The sequence below is a fragment of the Aquila chrysaetos genome, chromosome 21 (genome assembly GCF_900496995.4).
Source record: "Aquila chrysaetos chrysaetos chromosome 21, bAquChr1.4, whole genome shotgun sequence".
Classification (NCBI taxonomy): Eukaryota; Metazoa; Chordata; class Aves; order Accipitriformes; family Accipitridae; genus Aquila; species Aquila chrysaetos.
In genome coordinates, this window is record NC_044024.1 from 20,832,680 (window position 1) to 20,853,490 (window position 20,811).

Sequence of the window (20,811 nt, forward strand, 5' to 3'; positions counted from 1 at the left end):
GAGGAGGTCTAAGCCTTATTAACATTTTTCAGGGCTTACAAGGAAGAATGTTATTGTCTTCACTGTGGTTCTGACAGGGTAGCTGTGAAAGAACTTGGACCTTTTTCAGGCCTGTGTGGGAAGGCAGGACAAACAGCGTATCTCTCAAATCTCTCCAAACTTCCCAAAGCTAATGTGAGACCGTACAGGCCTTGCCCGGGCCCTGGATGCCAAGACAGAGTTCAGATGGGGGCCAGATCTTGCTATTTTGAAGCCACAGTTTTGACTGAAGTGCTGCACGTAGGGAAAGAGCTGCCCTTAGCTGCACCATATCTCCTAAAGTGGGACCCACACTGAGCTCATCCCTTTCGTCAAAAGGATGTGTTCTTATACAGGTTGGGCTGTTTCAGTCAGGCAGATGCGGGTCTTAATTAATTCAGGGCCATCAAATTTCTTCCCCCGTCTTTTTTCTGCATTTGTACAAGTGGGACTGATTTGGGAAAGTTGATGAATCAAAATGAACGAGTACAGCTATAATTCACAAGTCATAGTCAACACATACTTGCCAAGTAAAAGCATCAGAAAGGTTTTTATCGGCCTAAATATTGAAACCAAATTTTATTTTTTGAAAATGACATTACACACATCTTGCAAATGTACATTTAGATGAGAAAACAATGAGTAACAAATATTGAGAGCAAAGCTATAAAGTGGACAGGTTCTCTGCTGCATGGCATTGCATTACAAGAATACTCAGACCTGGGATGGTTATTACAAGTAGTAAAAACAGTTCACAACACCTCACAAAAATGGAATTTTTTTCTAGAAAGTCAAATCTTCTAACAAAAGGAAATTCTGTTACGGGAGAAGAGGCATGGGGGATAGATGTGTGGATCTAGGTACATTTTGTGGTTTGTGGCAGGGCTTTGTGAGGGTTTTTTAAGTCCATTTCTTACAAAATCTGTCTTTGTGAGTGATCCCCTCTTTTCCAAGACTTTGACTGTTTTCTGTCCTCCATTGCCAACAGAACCACAGCTATTAAACAATAAGCCCCGCGTACTCAACTCAGAGCTTGGGAGTGTGGAGAAGGAGTTGTCTACAGAACCCCTAACAACATGATTCCTATATACCATCCCCCACCCCCTTCCGCTGTGTATCCAGGAAAATCAAAAAGTGTGTGCAAACTCCGCAAATCAGGGGCCGCGGGACTAGTCCCATGTAGAACAACCAGGTGTGGAAGCCACGGCCAATACACCACGTGCCACATGCCTCAGCTGCAATGCATCAGCAAGATCTCATCGTTCACCAGTGACGCAAACTTCCAAAGATTTAACTTGTTCCCCAGTTCAAGCAGAGGCAACAGGTGACTGATCTCCATCTGTTTTACCTTGAAAGTTAGAGTCTAATCAAAGTGCCAAGGCAAGGCGCTGTGAGAAATAAGTTCCCCGAGAGAACCTGTTGAGAACTGCTTTTCAAACCTCATTGTATATCGTTTTATTTATGCCCAAATCTGTACTTTACAACCACGAGAGAGACAAAGACAGAGTAAGAGAGAGGGAGAGAGAGAGAATCTTTCCAGGAGGAAAGGAAGAGCTAATTAAGAAAAGAGAGGTACAGGACCATGCATTTACTCTCAAAAGCTTGTTCACGAGCAAGCTAACATTTCTAACACTACAACCACTCATCTACATCTGTTTGCTAAGTAACTGAGTTCTACCTACAACTAGGGAGCAGAAGGGGTTTTTTCTTTTCTTCCCCCTCCCTTTAAAACGTCAATAAAAATGTTTTCTGTACAAGTTGAATGGCACAAAAGGTGGTTAAAATGCTAAATAACTCACCACAAATGGAGAATGCAAAATTAGTTCAAAACATGCATGGACTGTGTACAGGTAAGCAAGGAATCATTGGCATAAAGCTGCAATATATTACAAGATGATACAGTTGAGATCTTTTGGAATAACCTCTGCTTGTTCTGTCCCTTTAAGAGAACTTCACATAAAAATTCAGTGTAAAGGGAACTCAAGGTATGTATCCAAGCAGAAAGTTAACTATGGGCAACATTATTTGTCTGAAGAGAAAAGCATTTCCCCTCCCCTTCCACGCACTCCCCCAAGGTACAAAAGTCAACATGATTAACATTGCTGCAGGCTTGCCAAAAAGAAAGTTAGATAGATCTGTTTTAGGAGAACGAAAGCACCATTTAAATTAATAGCTCTTTGTACAATGTCATTAATTAAATACCTTATTATTTAAACAAAAACAAACTGAAATTTACCAATCCCAACACAATAACAAGTGAACCCTTACCACCCACGTGTCCTCCAAGGTTATGTACACAGAGTTTAAAGTATACCAGCTAAACTTTAAACCTGGCCGCCCCTCCAACCCCCACCCACTGAATGACAATAGAAAATACATCGTGGCCTCTCAGTTATATTATATTGCAGCTTTGTTATTAATGATGAAATCATACGAACTCAATGAATGACCTAAGACAGTAATCCATGATCAGGTTCCAGTTCAGCTGCATATCTCCCTCCCTCAACACAACTGGTTGGCAGATTTGCAGCTCAGAGAGAGCCGCAGAGCGCAGGGCTGTGAGCGAAGGCAGTTCCTGCTCTTCAAAGAGTAGCGTGAAGAACTGAGGCTTGTGCGATGAGAGCCGCTAATCCTAGCTTGTGATTATATTTGTGATTAAGAAAATAGGCAAAGGCTAGTAACAGCAAAGTCAGCAAGCTGATACTCCTTTCCTGTGCTTCTAGACTAGACAGTGTCATAAAATACAGAGTATCATGGAGGGGAATGTGTCGTCATTTCAGAGAATAGAAGGAGATTTGGCTAGACAGGTTTCCTCTTTCTAAAAGACCCCGGGTGTCTTCTAAGTTGATAATTGCAGCTGTACTAGTACTGCCACAGTGATAAAGCTGCCTGGATCACACATCATTTAAATAAGAAGTAAACTAACAACAATTTTACATGTCAGAATTCAGCATGTAATTATAACTCACAGGCTTTCTTGTTCTTACATTCAATACTTCTGCTTCACCTTATCTATAAACACCAATTAGCAGTGCAATTAATTCCCTAGACATTCTTCTTTTTAAGGAGACGCATCATTAGACATCACTCTAAATCTGGAAAAAGCTCTTCTGTTGTAAAGAGGGGGAAAAAAAAACCCCAACAAACCAAAAGAAAAAAAGCTGTGTGTTCTGCAACCCCTCAGTGACTGTGTGGTCAGCATGAGAGGGAGACAGAATATCACTACATTTCAACTGCCACCTGCAAAGGGAAGTGAATTAAAAAACCATCCATATCTGCCGTGCGATGGTTGGAAGCAGATGGAGAAAAGCAACCATGCTGGAATTTAAAACCAAAACCAAAACAAAACAAACTCGAAAACACAACCCCCAGAACCAAACAACAACAAAAAAACCCCACTAAATGTTTCACAGGGGTTCTCTGAAGGTAAAATTCTTCAAGAACTGGGCCTGGACCCCAGCTCGGCATCCATTTGGTCCATTACAGACATTTCCTAAGTTTGACTCTGCACATGGGTTTCTCAGAAACTCGGTGGTTCAGAACCAGGGTTTGGTTCAGGTCCACCCTGACCAAGTGCCACCAACGTGTTTCATTCTGACTGCACGTGCCAGGTAAATCACTTTGCTCTGCAAGAACCCCGCTGTTCAAACATGACTCAAATTAATCTCAATTTCCTATATATAACCGTTGCAAATAGAGATGGAAGAACGAGCTTGGATAAAAACCAAAAGCAGCCTTGAGTTTAGACAAGTCACCTGAAATGAACTGAACCTTCCTTTTTATGTTCAGAGACATTTGGTAATATTTTTCTCAAAAAACCAAGCCAACCATAAACCTCTATTCTGCTTGGTACTAGCTGGGACTAGAGTAGAAAAATACTGGAAGAAATAGAAATGCTATTTCTAGTTCCATAAACCTGCTGTGCTCAGGGCATGTCTGTTGGTAGACTGAAGTGAGATAAAGCCAACACTCTTTAGAACAAGAAAATACAGAGGAGACCCTGATTTGCTATGGTTCCTTGTTTCATTTTAAATTCTAAAAGTTTGAAGATATTTCAACAAAGAAAACTATTTCACCTTTATCACTAACTATAATAAAACTATACAAAATATCTCCCATATATAACTTGCTATTAGAGGTTCATACAAGGGATCACCGTATAGCTGGGGTCAATGAGGTTTTCTCTGCAAAGGCTGCAGCTGTCACCCAGGAAACTGAATCTGCACTTAAGTAATCAATCACACAAGAATTATTGACAGTAATCAATCTTTGAAATAGGAGACCAACCTTGGACCAAATGGATTCAGCTCCCTTAATTACAGAGGAGCTTCTGCCTGTTTAAAGCAGCGGAGAATTAGGTGTATTGGGTTTCACTTGTGTTATATTGAGCATCTGAGAATCTACAGAAACAAAGAGCAAAAAAAAAAAAAAAATCTGAGACTAAACAGCAAAAAAAATGTGTTTAGATAAGTCAGTTGTTTTGCCTTTTAGGATTAAATTCACAAGCACTGTAACTCAACTGAATTTAGAAAAAAGATAAAAAAGATCTCATGAGAAAACCAGTGTTAAACACAGATCCCCTTGTTCAGCACGGACTTCCCATTGATTTATTGAATGCAGCAGCTCTCACATAAGTGGCTAGGCATTTCATGGACAAGATCATCATCAGCCCCTCAGCCTGCACAGCAAATCAAGGTAACCTCTTCCAGGAGCCTGTCTTAGCTTTTCACCCTGGTGCTGGTGGGTTGCTACTTTTTCCAGAGTTTGCTGAGCTCCATGGGAAGGGATGGAAGGTTCAGAGGTGCCCTCATTATTCTCTTGCACATGTCTTGCAATTCCCCAGTGTGCCAGGCCTGTCCTTCTCCAAGCCAGGGCACACTGATGAATTTCTATTTCTGATTGATCTCATAGGGAGGAATAAAAATAAAACCAAACCACAGGTCAGTGCTGTCATTCAGCAAAGGGCTGGATCTTTTACAGATCATCCCTTTTAGGGATGACACGTGCTGGCAGGAGAGTAAAACAGGAGCAGGGGAGGAACTTCAAACCAACTTCTCCTGCCTGCGGCCAAGTGTGACCTTATTTCTGCCATCGGGAGTGGGGGACACACTGTTGTGGCAGATAGCCTGCATCCTGGCTTAGATACCTGCAGGGGCAATAACCCTCTCAACATGCAGCCAGGAAGCCCTGCTGCTTTTCTGTCCAGAACCAAGCTGTAGATCCTCAGCTAGCCCCAGCCTCCCCTTTTGTTTGTCCCTGGAATTTCTTGGCTTTTGTCTTTTATTATTCCCACACTTCAATGGCACTGACATTTCCAGTGCTCTGCCTCACGCTCTCCCTTCCATTTGATTTTCTGTGAAGTTCAAGCTCATTTCATGACTCAGTAAATATCTCCTAACAAATGCCCCCTACCATTCCTCTTAGAAACAAGTCTTTTTTCCTTTGTTTCCCATGACACTGGCCACCATGGCATCTTTCTCTAATGATGCCAACTTTCTTTTTTCAGCTGACAGACTCTTAATTACTGCAAAGATTTGTTAATTCCCTTTGGACATCCTCCTCCTTCAGTTGTTTGAGTGATAAACTGTGAGACCTAGGGAAGCTCTAAACTGGCTCAAGAGTCCTGACTTACAGTTCATTGAGATATAGAGCAAGAGCCAGAATAGGTTAGTTCAACTAAGTGCATTAAGTGATGGAACTGAAAGGCAACTCTTTCCCATGAAGCCATCTGGCCATGAACACTTTCTAAACAAGAAAGCTTTCAACAACAGGGCCACTGTTTTCTTGGTAGAAGGCCACTGAAATCATTAGACTTATTCATCGTTTACAAATACAAGGCCCACATTTTGAATGGTAACATGAATTGCCCCCGATATGTACACATACATGTAACAAAAAGAGGGCAGCAGGGGTCTGTGTTCAGGCCAGAGGTGGCAACTCCAGATGAGAGAATTGGGTTGCTGGATGTGGATATGGTCTCGCTCTCAAGGTTGTTGCTGGCTCCTCCATGGGTTTTGGGGGAACTAAAAATGATGTGTCTGTCTTTCACCATAAGTAAAATAATGAAGCATTTTTACAGCATAGTTTTGAGAGGGCCAGAGTTCCTGAAAAGACTTGTCAAAGACAATGGACCATAGTTTGCTTCTATAAGGTTTTCAGACTTTGCAAAGTAATTAATAAATCTTAAGAGCAAGCTCTTCCATAGCTCTGTATCAGCCTATCTCAATACACCTTACAGAGGGAGGCAGGTATTGTGATCAGCTCTTTATGCATTGGGACACCATGGCACAAGGAGAACTGATCTGTCCACAATTATGCCAAAGACCAATAGCTCCGAAATCCCAATGGCTCTGAAATCTCACTGCTGAATCCACTAGGTTTGATTCTCATTTGCTCAGAAGCTCATTTATTGGCTGAAAATTGGTGTCAGTGTTTTTAATCATCTCTAAACAGAGTGTCCTGAGGGATGGATAGTGGTCTGTGACCCCAAAGCTCTGCATTTTCACCTGCAGATGTAGTACCCATACCCTACTCTGCAACTGGGATTCTGTTAGAGCAGCTATGCAATGGTATTGCTGAAAAAAAGCCTTTCCGCCTTTCCATCTACCTACTTACAATCTCTGAGCATCTCCCCTCTCCCTATTAAAACATGTTTTTTATCAGCTTGGCCCCAGACCTTCAGACAAATATCAAATGACTAGATCTGTTCCAGAGGAAAGAAAACAAAACAAAAAGAGGGATCTATACATATTGCTAGCCCCAGCCTTTCACCTGGAGGCACCCAGAATGAGAGATGCCAGATCTCAAGCCAGGAGCAAAGAAGGAGGGTGAAGAATATCTGAACGACAGAATCGATAACCAATGCAGCAGAACCCAGTGCAGTTCACTCCACAATCGGTGAGTGGCTGCACTGTGAGACACAAGACTCAGCTTTAACATTTCCTGAGATACCATGGAGAGGCCTGCTCACATTCATACAGATGGGACAGAGGCATCAGCCAGAAGAAATCTGTGATTCTGGCTGAATAAATGCAAGATGGGCTAAATATCTCAAGAGTCAAAGTCTGTCCTGTCCCCTTTTGCCAAGACCATTTTTACGTAGGCCTTGTTGGGCACATGTATAGTCCCGCTTCTGAAGCCCAAAGCATGTTGGAAGGCACTTAAAGTCTTAACCTTCTTGGTCTTGTTACACCAAGGCGGTGTTTCAGCTGGATCTCTTCTAGGTATCTTGTGCAAAGCACTAACCCTGTTGCACGGACTGACCTCACTCTTTATCTAGATAGACAGAAGATCTTCATCTTGTGCCATCCATTTGCTTCTACAAAGAACCTCACCAGTCCCAAATACTGTTCCAGCCTGCTTCCATCAGCAACCAGAAAAATAACTTTGAGCCTAAATCACCACTAGAAAAAAGAAGCTGTTTTGTTCCGTCTTGGTCATGATCAGCACCTCGTGCGTGGTAAACGCACCTCCATATAGCTTTTCTCTGGTTGTGGATTGTCTTAGCTTGAGGAGACACTTTCTGGACTAATTTTATACCTACTTTACTTGGCTATTTTTTCTTCCTTTCTCTAAAAATGATTCTGCCTCTACTATAGTAAAAGACAACTCTCCAATTGCCTTGAATGGATGTGGTGTACCACTGAAGTCAATGACAAAATACACTCACGTGCTCTCACTGCAATAAAGGAGTCTCATACTGTAAAGTCCATACCGTGCCCCTGCAAGAGAGGATGCAACTTCCAGGGATGGCTGTCGCTGGAACAGCGTCTGTGTAGGGGTTCAGCATGGCATTACAGAGCAATTTCACAAGGTGTTCTGTGAAGCAGCAAAAAGACCAGCACTGACCTCAAAGGCATGAAAAAGCAAATGCAAGGCATCCTAGAAAACGTCATCAGTATCCGTATGGATAAGGACAAACTAACACTTTATGCCATTATTTCCTATTAAAAATGCCTGGGTGTAACATTGTTTTGCTGTTTGCCACAATTTTTGGTCCTACCTCCCTTTTTTCCCTTCAAAAATACTGTTCAAGCAAATGAGAGAGGAATAATAGCTACACTGCATGTGCAATTTTTTGCATGCATATGTGTGTGTCAGCTAAATGTGAAAGAGATGTGGCAGTTTTTTCTAAGCAGAATAATTTTTCTGTTGTCTATGAAGATAACACAATTAGTGTTTCTAGCTCCCGAGATTGTAAATAATGCGCAGATACAGGAAACACAGACAATGGTAGGCAAAAGCTATTTCCATCTCCCACTGCAGAGTGGACCAAGGTAAAATCCCATTACCAAACTCTTTCAAAATTACTTCAAGGTGTAGAGTCTTGGTTGGCTATTTAGCTGGTGGAACTGAACTAGCTCCAAATCTTCTACCAGATGAGGCTTTAACCCAGAAACTTCAGGATTATAAATGCTTTACAAGTGACAGAAATCCTAAGGCTAAAGATTTTGCTGCATTGCCCTGATCTTCTACAGTCAAGACCATCACTGGAATGTACGAATACTAAATACATCAGTCTATACTTGGAGGATTGCTCTAATTCCTTCCTAATGATTGTGTGTCTGAAACAGGTATTTTTACTGCATATGCAAATTTGCTAAAATATACTGGATACTGAATAAAGACAGATTTCAAAGAAACAAAGCCCTACTACTTCAAGAGTCTCTCCAACTTGCTTTTAAATACTTTATTGTTTTAAAACAATGTAGTCTTAGTGATTCAATTAGTCTCTGAAAATACTAAAGGCAGCCTCATGAGGCAAATTAGACAGGGTTTTTATAGCAGAATTAATATGGCAAATCCTCATATCCTGTGGAGTTTTATGTGCTTGTAAAAGTAGAAAAAAATATAAAAGGTAAACTCTGGAGTATATAGTGAAATTACTATCATCTGCTCCAGGATCTCATAGGGTCTGGAATTATTATAGTATATTGAAAGTAATTACTAATTCATTCCAGCTCAAGAAAGCTTTCTGACCAAACCCAAGCTTATCTCTCGTGAAAAATCAACAGGAGTAAAGCACGTGCTAAAAATTAAGCATGACTTTAAGTTCTTTCCTGAATCAGGGCTGTCCTTATATTTAAATGACTACGGTACGATGCTTGTGCATTGTTTCTCTTTGTATTAAAATCTATGTTAGGGATCCTACAAAGCCAAAGATAACTAGTTTTGAATGGAGGTAACATTCCACATGCATTTCTGTACAAGAACTCATGCAATATTGGCATTAATACAGACTTAACTATATGTTACAGCTGAAATACTCACTGACTTCTCCTACTGCCCAGGCATTTCTACCTAGAAAATTGCTTTTTAAAACTTGGGAGTTTGACCTCATACCCTGTTTTCTTTGTGGCTGCTACTGGTTTGAATGGCTATTTTTCCCACTGAACAGTTTTTTTTTTTTCCTTCTTTTAGGCCTTTTCAAGGTGCCCCTAATTCCCTGAAGGAATTGTTGGGCTCAGCCCCACCCCAGGATGATCCTCATGCAGACAAAACTCTACTCCCAAGGGAGAACTTGCAGGATCAGATTTTAGATGTGTCACTAGGTGCAGCTCAGGAAGACGACCTCAGTGATTCCCTAGCACTCTCCACCAGGAAGAGCATCTTCAAATAACCAAACATGACTTGTGGCCAGAAGGAAAGGAACCACTTCTCAACAGCTACCTCAACAACCATCCATCCAAAGGGTCATTCACCCCTTGGGATCCTGCTTTGTCTTATACAAACTGAACTCATGGATACTGGATGAAAGTACAACTCGGATTCCTTTCCTACCACCAGCAGCTCTAGCAGTTCAGTCTGCTTATGGCTATCAAAGATTTAGGTTTTCCTGGTGGATCTGGGGTGAGTATCCCGTACTGAATAGCAAGAGAACCTAGATGTGATTTCATGGCTGGTCTCTGGGTTTAGCAGAGACTCAGAGGAAAGGTGGCAGGACATGGTAGCCCTGACTATGACAGGAATGGCCTGTGTCACTGAAGTGACAACACCTTTGACTGGAGTCCAAGTCCATCATCTCTTACAGGCAGGGTCCTGACTACTAGTCAGGGTCCCTGGAAAAGCAGAGACCTGGGGAGGGACTCTGAGATTTCCACCAACAGAACAGAAGAGAGGGTAAAAGCATGTCAACTTATCTATCCAACTAAAGCTTTTACTAAGACAAAAGCTCTGATGAATAGTGTTGTTAGCATAACCATGGCCTTTGACATCCTTACGCTTTAAAAGTCCTATTTTTTCATGACCAGTATCTACAGTAGCACCCACAGGATTAAACAGCCAAAAATTAGCACCCATAACCAAATCTGCACCCAGAATACTTCAGCACCTTCTGTTAGAGGATCTGAAAGCACTTTACAAACGTTAAGCAACATTTGGCCTCACAACCCCCAGTGAGGTAGAACAGTATTGTCCCTGTAGGGACAGATAGACAGATTGAGGCACAGGGTTACTAAGAGACCTGCTCCCGTTCAGACACTAAATTTAGCAATGCCAAGGGCTGAATGAAGGTGTCCTGACTACTATACCTATGCTTTGTCCACACTACCATCCTTTCCCCACAAACCTTCAACATGAGCCCTTAGCCTTTGAACTAAAACCAGGATTCTATATACAATAGGTGAAACGATCATTTAGCAGTCGCGTAGTCAGAGAGTTATTCAATTAAATGAAGTTATTTGTGGGAACGAATGATTTCTTGTGCAAAACTCTGGGTGTAAATGATCATGCACTAAGACTACTGGGTGCAAATTTGGTGCATGACAACTCTGACCCCTTGATAATTCCCAATCCTGGCCTCTCTCAGATAAATCTTTTTTTTAAAGTTGCATTATATGTATCATCACATGAACCTCTAAAGATGCAACCTGCACAGATTGTTTTATACCAGCAATGCAAGCAAACAAAATGTGGAGCGGCTTTGGGAACAACCCAGCATTTATGTAGCATCAAACGTCACAACATTATAGTTCATTCTAATCACAAGGGGTTGCAAGGCAATAGGGAATAGGTATGAATGTTGAAACAAAGGCAAATAGAGCAACAAAGAAAGATTTGATTGCACAGATTTCATTTAGGTAAAGTTCTGTAATAATCAGTTTCATCGAAAGCTTATTCCTTGAGAAAGGGAGGCAATGCCAGCTAGCCTATGACAAAGCTTCGGCGTAGTAAAAACCACCAGCCCTGCGTGAATAGATGAACTTTGCATTCTGTAGGAGTCATTACTGATTAGTAAAAGCAAAAGATTTCTCTAAATACAGTAAGTTTGTTTTTGTCAGATAGAAGAGTTTCTTAAAATACGTGTTTTTGAACACCACAAAATTCCATTTGTTATATAAGTAGAGAATCTGGCCATAGTTAGGAATACTGAAGTGTAAAAAACCAAATACGTAGTCTTAAACATTACAAAAACTATCAAAACATTCAATATTTTGAATTGACCTTTTTTTTCCCCCCTACAAGTGTCTGTTTTGGCAGTGATGACAAGTTTTCTAAACTGAGCTGTTGTTAGTACTGTTCTGCAGTTGTTGGTTGGTTTTTTTTGTACATTTTTCTGAATGTGTTTTTTAAACAAAAGAAAATTACCAGCTTTTATAAAAAAGAAGGAGCTTGAATCCTTACTCCCAAAACACAGATACAAGGTTTTCCTTTATAAAAAGTGTATTGATTTTTTGCTATAAAAAGTGACCTATAGGGTGTCAAACCTGAAAACAAATTTTCACAGTGTTTTCAGTGTTGGCTGTTCACAAGGCATTACTGTTACAAACAGAGATAGAGAGATACCATAGGGTAGGTACAAAAATTTGTTACCAGCTAGCAGTATCTTTGGATCATATGTGAAAGGTGTTCCACTCCAGATAACTCAGCTGACTTACATTTTTTTTACTTAATCATTTAAAAAAAAAAAAAAAATCCCAATATTTGAATCACTATTGTACTAACCTTACTTAGCATCTTAAGCAACGATTCCTAATCTCATCCAAGCTTCTGCTGGCATATTAAGCATCAAACTAGTAAGTCATTTCCCTTCCTGCCCTCCAACAATAAAAACAATACTAGTTAGTATGCAGGTGCTAAAATCAGGGCTGCAAATGAGGAGCAGGTGAGCTGGCAAACATTGGCAGTTTGGACGGGTGGAGAGTATCATTTTCTCTACTTGAGCTTGCAAATTGGTCAGCAAGCGATCCATTTGCACACTTCCAGGGGGAGCTACTTTACTATCACTAGGAAAATTACATAGCTGCAGCAGCAGAAGAAATAATAGAAGAAAATGGGAAATGGACAGGATCATTGGCATATTGGCCCCAAATTTCTCGCAATGTCCATTTTGCATCCCTATAACTCAGAAGAATGGTATCCCTCTATCTCTATAGACTGGTAGGTGTTGATTTGTGGCACAGAGGATAAATCACAGAAAAAAAATGACATATAACTGTGTGTCCTTTGTCTGATTTGAAAGCACCAGTCACCTATCTGCTTATTTTGGCAGAAGTACTCTACTGTATCTTAAACATAGCTTGCAATATGGACATTTAGCTTCGTGTCGCTTTACATAGAATCTCCCAGGGAATCAGAGTCATCCAAAGACAGAGGCAGATACAAGTCCTGTAGGAAGAAAGAAGAAAATGTTAACTCACACAATCAGCTTCCACCTTTGGTCATGTGCAAGGAAGCAGGTGAATGGTCTAGCTCTGTGCAGTTCATAGGGACAGCATGGAAAACCCATGCACTGGTTACTGAATGGGCTGACCAGTTGTCCAGGTAGTTCAAGGCTAAATCAAGGCAGGTTACTTGCACAGTGGAGCAAGAGAATCTTGGTACCAGAAGAAAGATGACTGTTCAGTGATAAGTTTGAGAAGTATTTTTTTACCGCTTCCGGATCAATGCGTCCATTATAGCACATGCGTGAAAAAGGAGGACCTTTCCTTAAACAGATCTCTTTGAACCTGTCCACAATGAAGTCTTACCTTGATTTGACAGCTACCCTTAGGACAAATCTCTAGGAAAATCACATTCCATGATTTATTCTTTATTTTAAGTCATTTCTGATCAATTAGAAGGGTTAAGAATATAATCTCAAGTTTATTATTTGGATCAAATGCTGAATGTAAAGCTCTTCCAGGGTGCCTTTCTGGGAAAACCATCTTACTCCAATTCCTTAAAGTTCTGCATGGAACTAGGTACACAAAGGCTAAAGCTTTCCTTGGACCTTTTTGAACTCTGACCCACACACAGGTAGTACCTGTGAGCAAAATGAAGAAAAGCCTAAATACACAAAGGAAATTCACAACAGTCTTGATATAAGAAGAGGTAAAATAGGACTTTGTGGTGAACTCAACCTAAGCATTTATCATTTGAGCTTTAGGGGAAAAAAAAGGAAAAGTTATTTCATCATAAGCAGGAAATTGCTCCTGGGAGAAAGACAATGATGCATGAATATTCTGGTATCCTAAAATGCTACATTTGTGTTTGTTGATCAGCTTAAGTTAGTGGAGAAACTCATAGATGTATTGGCTTTGGCCTCAGCAGTCACCATCTATTACAAATGTTCTAGGGGCTTCACTGGAAAGGTCATAAATCAGCCAGCTGAAAACATACATAAAACATTAAAGGTGGTGAGTTTTACTTGTCTTTACCAGGAAGCAAATCCTCATCTCCAAAGTCCTAAATGAGATAGTGTTTGGAAAGTATTTTAGGTCCTTGATGGCTGAAGAAAAGGATGCAGTTTACAGCATTACTTTTGCTGAAATACACACAAGCAATTGTTGAATTCAGACTATGGGCCAGATCCTGTTCTCAATTATAAATTAATAATAAATCTGGACCCATTGTGTTAAAATTTGTGCGTTTCCTCAGACTTAGACTTAGCAGCTGAGATCAGAGTGAAGTCCTCAGGAAAACATAGATTTCATTTGGATTCAAGCTATGCCTTTGTTAAAGAAAGTCAGATAAAGCTGAGTAACTACAGCTTCTCCATATGTTGGCAATATTTTAAAATCTGATTTTTGAGAAGCCGAAAGTCCACCTCAGGCTCCCCCAGTACCATTCAACCCCATGTCCAAAGGTCTGCAATCCAAAATCTTACATGGTAGAGGTGTAATCCAAAGCCCATTGGACTTCTGGGCATTCTTCCCATTGACTTCTCTGTGCTTTGCTCCAGCATCATAACAACTGTAGTCCAGCTGCTGCTGCTACCACTCCTCACTTTGAGAAAAACCATAATCCTCAAACAAAATGAGTTCAACCCATGCAATCTATACCACAGCGGGTTACATGTGGCTGGCTGAGTGCAAAACCTCAACACTCTCAGAATTTTTTAATTACTCTGCCAGAATTTCAAGTCAATGGTTTCAAAGTCATACTTGGGCTGAGAGGTACATTCTGATTACTAAACAGAAATCCCACTGACCTCCTCTCACACTTACATTTATGTCCAAGTTCCAATTTCCGTATCAAGTAAAGACTGTTGGAAGCAACACTGTGGCTATTGCAGAAATGAGAAAGCCCATGGAAATGCCAATCTGGACTCAGCGCAGAGTGGCATTGAATAACAGGAACATAAAAAGCTGTGACTGCTACTATACCTTTTAAATAAATCAATACAGGAATTATCTATGAGTCGGCACAGGTTTACTGATCTCTACTAGGATGCCGTGCTACCTGTTAGACACCCTGTTTGTTACCAGGAAAAACAGCTACCGTAGCAGAGCACAATTATTACACCAAATGTAAAAAATCACTTATTTCCTGTAAAACAGAGGATGGCCTTAAACAATTTAAAAAAAAAAAATCCTTGAGAAGCATCACTAAAGTGATGTCTTAGAGCTTCAGTAACATTTGCATTTCTTCTGCTGTTTAATGGACCAGATTTGCCAACACTTAAGGCTTTTCAAGAGAGGAGGATTTATATGAAGATCATATCCATCAATAACTTGTGAACTTTTTCAAATAGTGATACAAGCTCAGGGTTAAGTTATCTCTTCTGATCCATATGGATGATCTTCAGCACACAGTAATAACTCCAGTGGAAGAAACAGGCCAATGATTTGTTATTCACCATCTTGCTAGAGCTTGAAGTGACAACCCTTTTAGGTAATGGGCCAAATTCTCCACTGTTTCAACATAAGGAGTTGTGCTTCCAGAGAATATGGCCATGACTTAAATGTCACACAAATCTGAGCAGACTAAGGAAGAAACAGATGTAGTAAGGTATAAGAAACGTAATACCTTGTGCTTACGGAGGCTCCCTGGGCTGGTAGGTGTGGAGATCGGGGACTGCTTTGATTTGGGTGTAGACAGCTGACTGCTTGAGGTCCCATTTGCTGTCAGAAAACAAGACAGAAGCTAGCAGTTGGATAAGCAAGAGGAAGATCTTTCTCCTTTGGGGAGATAGAAGGTATCCAAACATTCAACACAGAAAAGCTATAGATTATTTATGTTAGGCAGGAGAAAAAAACCAAGCGAACACCATGGCTATGCATCCAACTTAAGGTGTTCAGCTGTTCAGGATAATAGACTGTAAAATACAGTGAAATACAAAATATATTGAAGGACCAATATTTTACACTACAAATATTCACCAAATTGATCCAAGGTATATATTCCCAGAAAAACAGAAAGATAATTTCTATGTTCTCAAACAGTTTAACACAATTGAAACCACATGGCGTTTAAGGGCTTGAGTGGCTGCAGATATCCTGGGTCCTACACAAGAAATGTCAGATGTCAAATATTCACATTACAAATTAGACAAACAGCTGCCTGGAATGCCCTGGATGTAGGTAGCTGTGGCCGGGATTAAATGACCAGAAGAGCCCTCCTGAAGCCCTGGTGCAAGCCCAGGGTGGCATGTCCCTGTCCATGTCTCTGGGGAGAGGCCAGAGGTGGCTCTGCTCTTCCTCCACTGCCTGCACCAGAGAAGTGAACACGGTCCATCAGGAAGAGGAACAGGAGAATCATATCAAGCGACGATCCTCTTGCAAAGATCAAAATCTGGCTTTTTGGGTTGCTTTGTTTGTTCCTGTTGCTTTGAAGAAAACATAGCTATTCTCCATTGAAAAAAATATGATTCATTTAAACCAAACAGCTTTTGGAAGGGTTCATTGAGGCCTTTACAGACCTGGCTTTCAGTTAAAGGGCCCTGAGTCTATGTCAGGGCAAGGTATTACGCATTTATTGGACTAAAAAGGAATCAAAGTAAATAGCATATTATGCAGAAAAATGAAGGAAAACAAAATGGAGTAAGGATAAATTAACTTTTTCCTACCACTGATGTTCTTTGAAGTAAGCTAACGTCTTTGATAATTGCCAGGTGTCACAATACATATTTCATAAGGACATACTTACGCATAGTGAACTTGGTCATTCATAGGTTGTGTATCAACTCCAGGGATACAGACCCTCTTGTTACCAGGGGTTGTAAACACATAGCTCCATCAGCACAAGCAGCATTACTTGAGGGAAGGAAATTCAAACTCATGCTGGCTCTGTCCAAGTATATTATCTTTTCTGGCCTTCTCTTTTTGCAATCCAAGCAGCAGCAAGCTGGAGGCCTTATGAGCATTAAACTACATAGCCCAATCAAGTCTACAGAAAGTGACATTTCCAAAACCTACTCCAGATGTTAACGTATTCAGCACAAGCCATAAAACTAAACCCCAAGTATTCTGATTGTCATTTCCTTAAATGGCAATAGTGTTGCCAGCCCTCCAGATAACTGTACAAATCCCTACCCCTCTTAAAGAAAGCATTTTTAATTGTGTTGAAGTTTCACACAGAGAAAGACAAGCATATAATGATGCAGGCTTGTTGTCCTGCTCTCTAAGTGCCCAGTATCTCTCTATACCATTACTCTAACTGTAAAGGCACGCGCACAGGAGAATGGATGATTTCAGCATATGGGACTTATGCTTTCAATTGTAATAGCTGAATATGCAAATCTGTTACTTAAAATTAAGCAAGTACTTGAGTGTCTGGAGGAGACCTAAGAAATGTATAAAGTATCTTACAGTAAGATGAAGAAGGTGCACGAGTGTTGTATTTTCAACAGCAAAACCAGCATAACTCTTGCTTTAATGCCTAAGACAGCCTCATTCCTCTTCTCTGTTATCTTCTTGTGAGAAAGAGGGGGGCAGTTAAGGTTTGTAGTATCACTGGCCCAAATGTAGAGGTCATACATGTGAATTCAAGTAAGTGTAAAGAAACATGTGCTCTAAGCCACAGGACAAAGGAGGAGCTGCTGGCATGTTAAAGCAGCTCAGACTTAACAGATTCATGGTGATGTGGGCCCTCTGTCTTCATGTCCATCATTTCTATGCAGAAGGCACTATTGAGAAGAGGGGGCTATTCATCACGGATAGCTTTTTTCCCGTTACAAATGCACCTTGCTGAGGAAATAGGTATTTCTTAAAAGGTGGTAGAAATAATGATCTATAGATAATCGGGGAACAGAGTGACCCTTCACCTCCCCATTCCACTCAGACCATTCTTTACTGGTGGGGGGAAAAAACTAGTTATGGAAACCCAGAAACTGTTACACACCAGTCCCTGCACTGTGACATGCCACTCTTCACTTTGCTCCAGTTCTACAAAGCGAGCTGCCCTTGAGGTTGATGGGAAAAAAAGTAGAGTTCACTAACTATATGCCACATAATGAAGGCAATTCAGAAAAAAAGAACTTGGATCTCTTTTATGTTTTTTTTCACCAAGTGACTTTGGGTTTTTTATTAAAGAAAATGTGGGGTACAATAGTACTAATATAATCTGTATTAGCTAGAATCCATCTCTAATTTCTAAAGTGCCTCTTTCTTTCTTTATTTCCAATTGTCAGTGATCCTGAGGCAGGAAGTAGTCCTTCCTAAGATGAAGAATGCCACTTAACAACTCTACAAAGAACCCAAATTTCCCTTCCACAAACAGGAAGACTAGAACGGCTAACAGTCAGTGTGCAGCAAATAGATGTAATTGCTGCAGGGAAGGACAGAAATTCCCTAATACAATGAGACTTTTAAGTGCTACAGCAGGGATGTTAATATTTTATGAGCACCAACGAAAAAACAGATGTGACATCCAAATCAGAAATCCAATGAGACGGATATATATCACTACGAATACTCACAAAGAATTTTGCAGCAGGAGCAACAACTAAAAGAAGCCCAGTTTAATTTTCTATATGTCTGCTAATGAAGAATAGTGTTCATAATCAAACTTGCACGCATTTCTTTTGAACTCAAATGCAAGAAAATAAAAGGCAAAGAGCAGATCCCAGGTGGTGTATAACACTGCTGCTCCACTAAAATCTGCTGATGACTTATGATAGCTAAGGATCTCACATAAGCTCAACTATTGGAAACCATTCTTTATAACTAGCTTTCATTTGAATTCATTTGGGCTTTTTCCACTGCGTTATTGTTTGTGTATTACGTCTTAATTATGGCATTGTATTTGCTTTGCAATCTCAATTTACCTTAAAGCCCCTTTGTGCATATGACACATCCTTTAATTGCATGAACACATGCACTGCCTTTTTTCATAGGATCCTTACCTCCTTCAGTGCACAAGACAATTTGTACTCGGGAGATAAATCAGGCTTGTCCAGCAAGTGAGAGGGAGGATGGAGAATATAGCATCACATCATGTCATGTCTGAGATGGCTATGAGAGATCCAGGTGAACTGAATTCTCTGCCTGCTTCTCCCACAGATATTTTAGCCAAACTTCTCTCATGCAATAGTTCCTTGAATGTTGCTGAGGTTTGCTTGGATGACTGGGACTCTGGACCTGAATTTCCAGCAATGATAAGCACTGAGACCTGTAAATGAGGTGAGTAAGGTCCATGTTTTCAACTCACATTTCTATCTATGAACAGAACTGGAAAAAGCAGGGCCCAAGGATCACAGTGAGTGCTCAAGATGTGTGGAGATACCTCTTTTTCTATCAATTTGTAAAATAATCCTTGCTCCATTGGGGTTCCTGGGGTTCTGCAGATGAGTTCCTAGTTTGAGGAGCACATGCTTGTACATCACAAGAGGGAGAGAAAGAACCATGAAATAGATGGATAGTTTTGTCTCCAGGTCAGGGTTTGAAGTGTCACCAAGAAAATAAAGAGAGGCAACAGCCAGAACAAGGACAGCATAAAGCAAATGTAGAAATAGCAGCTCATTTAGTGATCACAAGCCATCCTGCCCTCCAGGACAAGAAGCCTGTGGGAAAAATAAAGACTCCATTGTAGTGTTAATCCAGGAGTGGAGGAATTCAGATTGCACAGGCATCCTTTGCTCAGGCACCTCCTAACTTCCAAGCACTCAGCTCTGCGGTGTTGGCACCCTTTTCTCATCATGTTTTGTGAGGGTGATCTCTCCACTGGATGCGTACGGTGGATTGTCAGCTAGCAGAACATAAGTAAGCGCAAGTGGGATAACAAGCTGCTCTATCTTGTGTGCAATCCAAAAGACATCTGCTGCCTTTTTAACACATTCATATATAATGACCCTGGGGAGCCAGATCTGCAGTCAGGACAGACTGACGTTCTGTATCTGTTTTGCTAATTGCTGCTGCCTTGTGAATATGCTTTTGTCCCCCTATCCAAACCCTTCCATTAGAGGACTGAGAAATTAAAGTCCTGCAGCAGTGCCTCAGAGCCCCGTTCATAGGCTTCCTGCGCCAAATCAAGGCAAAGCTGGGGGAAGACATTTTCAAATTTCAGCTCAGGTACCTGTGGCTCTGTACTGCGAAGGACTAAGATCATGCTGGGTTTAAAAATCATAAACTCTCCTATCACAGCACATGTATCTATACAACTGAACCCTTGTTTGTTATGTGCATTTCTGTAAGAAAAATTTGTATTTTCATAACAAAGAAGTAATGGCAAATGACATCATTATCTTCTACCCTGTATTTCTCCCCTGAGATTTAGCTCTGTCTTTTGTTTGGTTTGACTTCTTATTGGAGTGATCTGTTAAAGAAATTTTGCCAAACGTCATGCTGACCCTACCCCATTTAAATCTCATGGACTATAGCAGCAGCACAGAGACTTATCTCCTTACACCCAGTTTTCCTTTGTCATGTTAGGAGAAGGAATTGGATGGTATACTGCAGGTGTAGTTTAGTCTGGATTTTATTGCTCTAAACTATGTAATTTAGCAAAGCTGACTTCATAGAAAGAAAGACAGAGGCTAGAAATAACCATAGAAGCTTTGTAACTCCAGTTCTGTGCTTTAAATTGGGAACAGATGCATTTGGGTCATCCCCAATAGAGATCTTATTTTTTAAAAGCACTAAGTCCGACAGGGACTCACAGGCTCCCTAGGAGACCTGCTTCAGTGACTAAGATGCTTAAAATTTAAAAGTGTTCCTAATATCTGATCTATATATCCCGTATTAAAGGTTAAGCCAATGTCCTGTCCTCTTTTTAATACTTCGAATGCATTTGAAGAGTGTTAAATTGTCCCTTCTCAATCTTCCTCTTTTCTATGCTGAAGCAGTCCATTTCATTCAACCTTTCCTCCCAAAGTTTCTGAACCCTAGGAAATTTCTTCTGGATATTCTCTAGTTTGCCTTTGTCTTTCTTTGCATATTCAGTCCATACTAAAACACAACAACCCAAGCTCAGCTAAGGCACGATAGAGACACCAATCCCTTCCAGTCTCAATTCACATCTGATATGTGAGAAACTAGTTCAGGTCTACTAGCTAACATTTGGGAGACAGAGAAAGGCACTTGGATACATTCTTGTAGAGGGAGAAGTAAAATCCTGCTGTATTTTGCTAATGGCACCTTGCTGAAAGCAACATGT

The 20,811-nt window shown here is 40.7% G+C and overlaps 1 protein-coding gene across 6 annotated transcripts in view; it reads right to left on the reverse strand.

Annotated features, from left to right (window-relative positions):
• Positions 1 to 582: 582 nt before the first annotated feature.
• DCX (doublecortin) overlaps positions 583 to 20,811 on the reverse strand; it is a 144,715-nt gene continuing 124,486 nt past the window's right edge. For 4 of the 6 annotated variants that reach the window (XM_041119015.1, XM_041119018.1, XM_029996691.2 and 1 more), the window contains 2 exons: positions 15,244 to 15,341; positions 583 to 12,624 (listed from right to left, as the gene is read on the reverse strand). In XM_041119015.1, the coding sequence (XP_040974949.1) occupies positions 12,568 to 12,624; positions 15,244 to 15,341 (155 nt within the window). In that variant the 3' untranslated portion in view covers positions 583 to 12,567. The remainder of the gene's footprint in view (positions 12,625 to 15,243; positions 15,342 to 20,811) is intronic. The other 2 variants (XM_041119017.1, XM_041119019.1) reach the window with 1 other exon arrangement.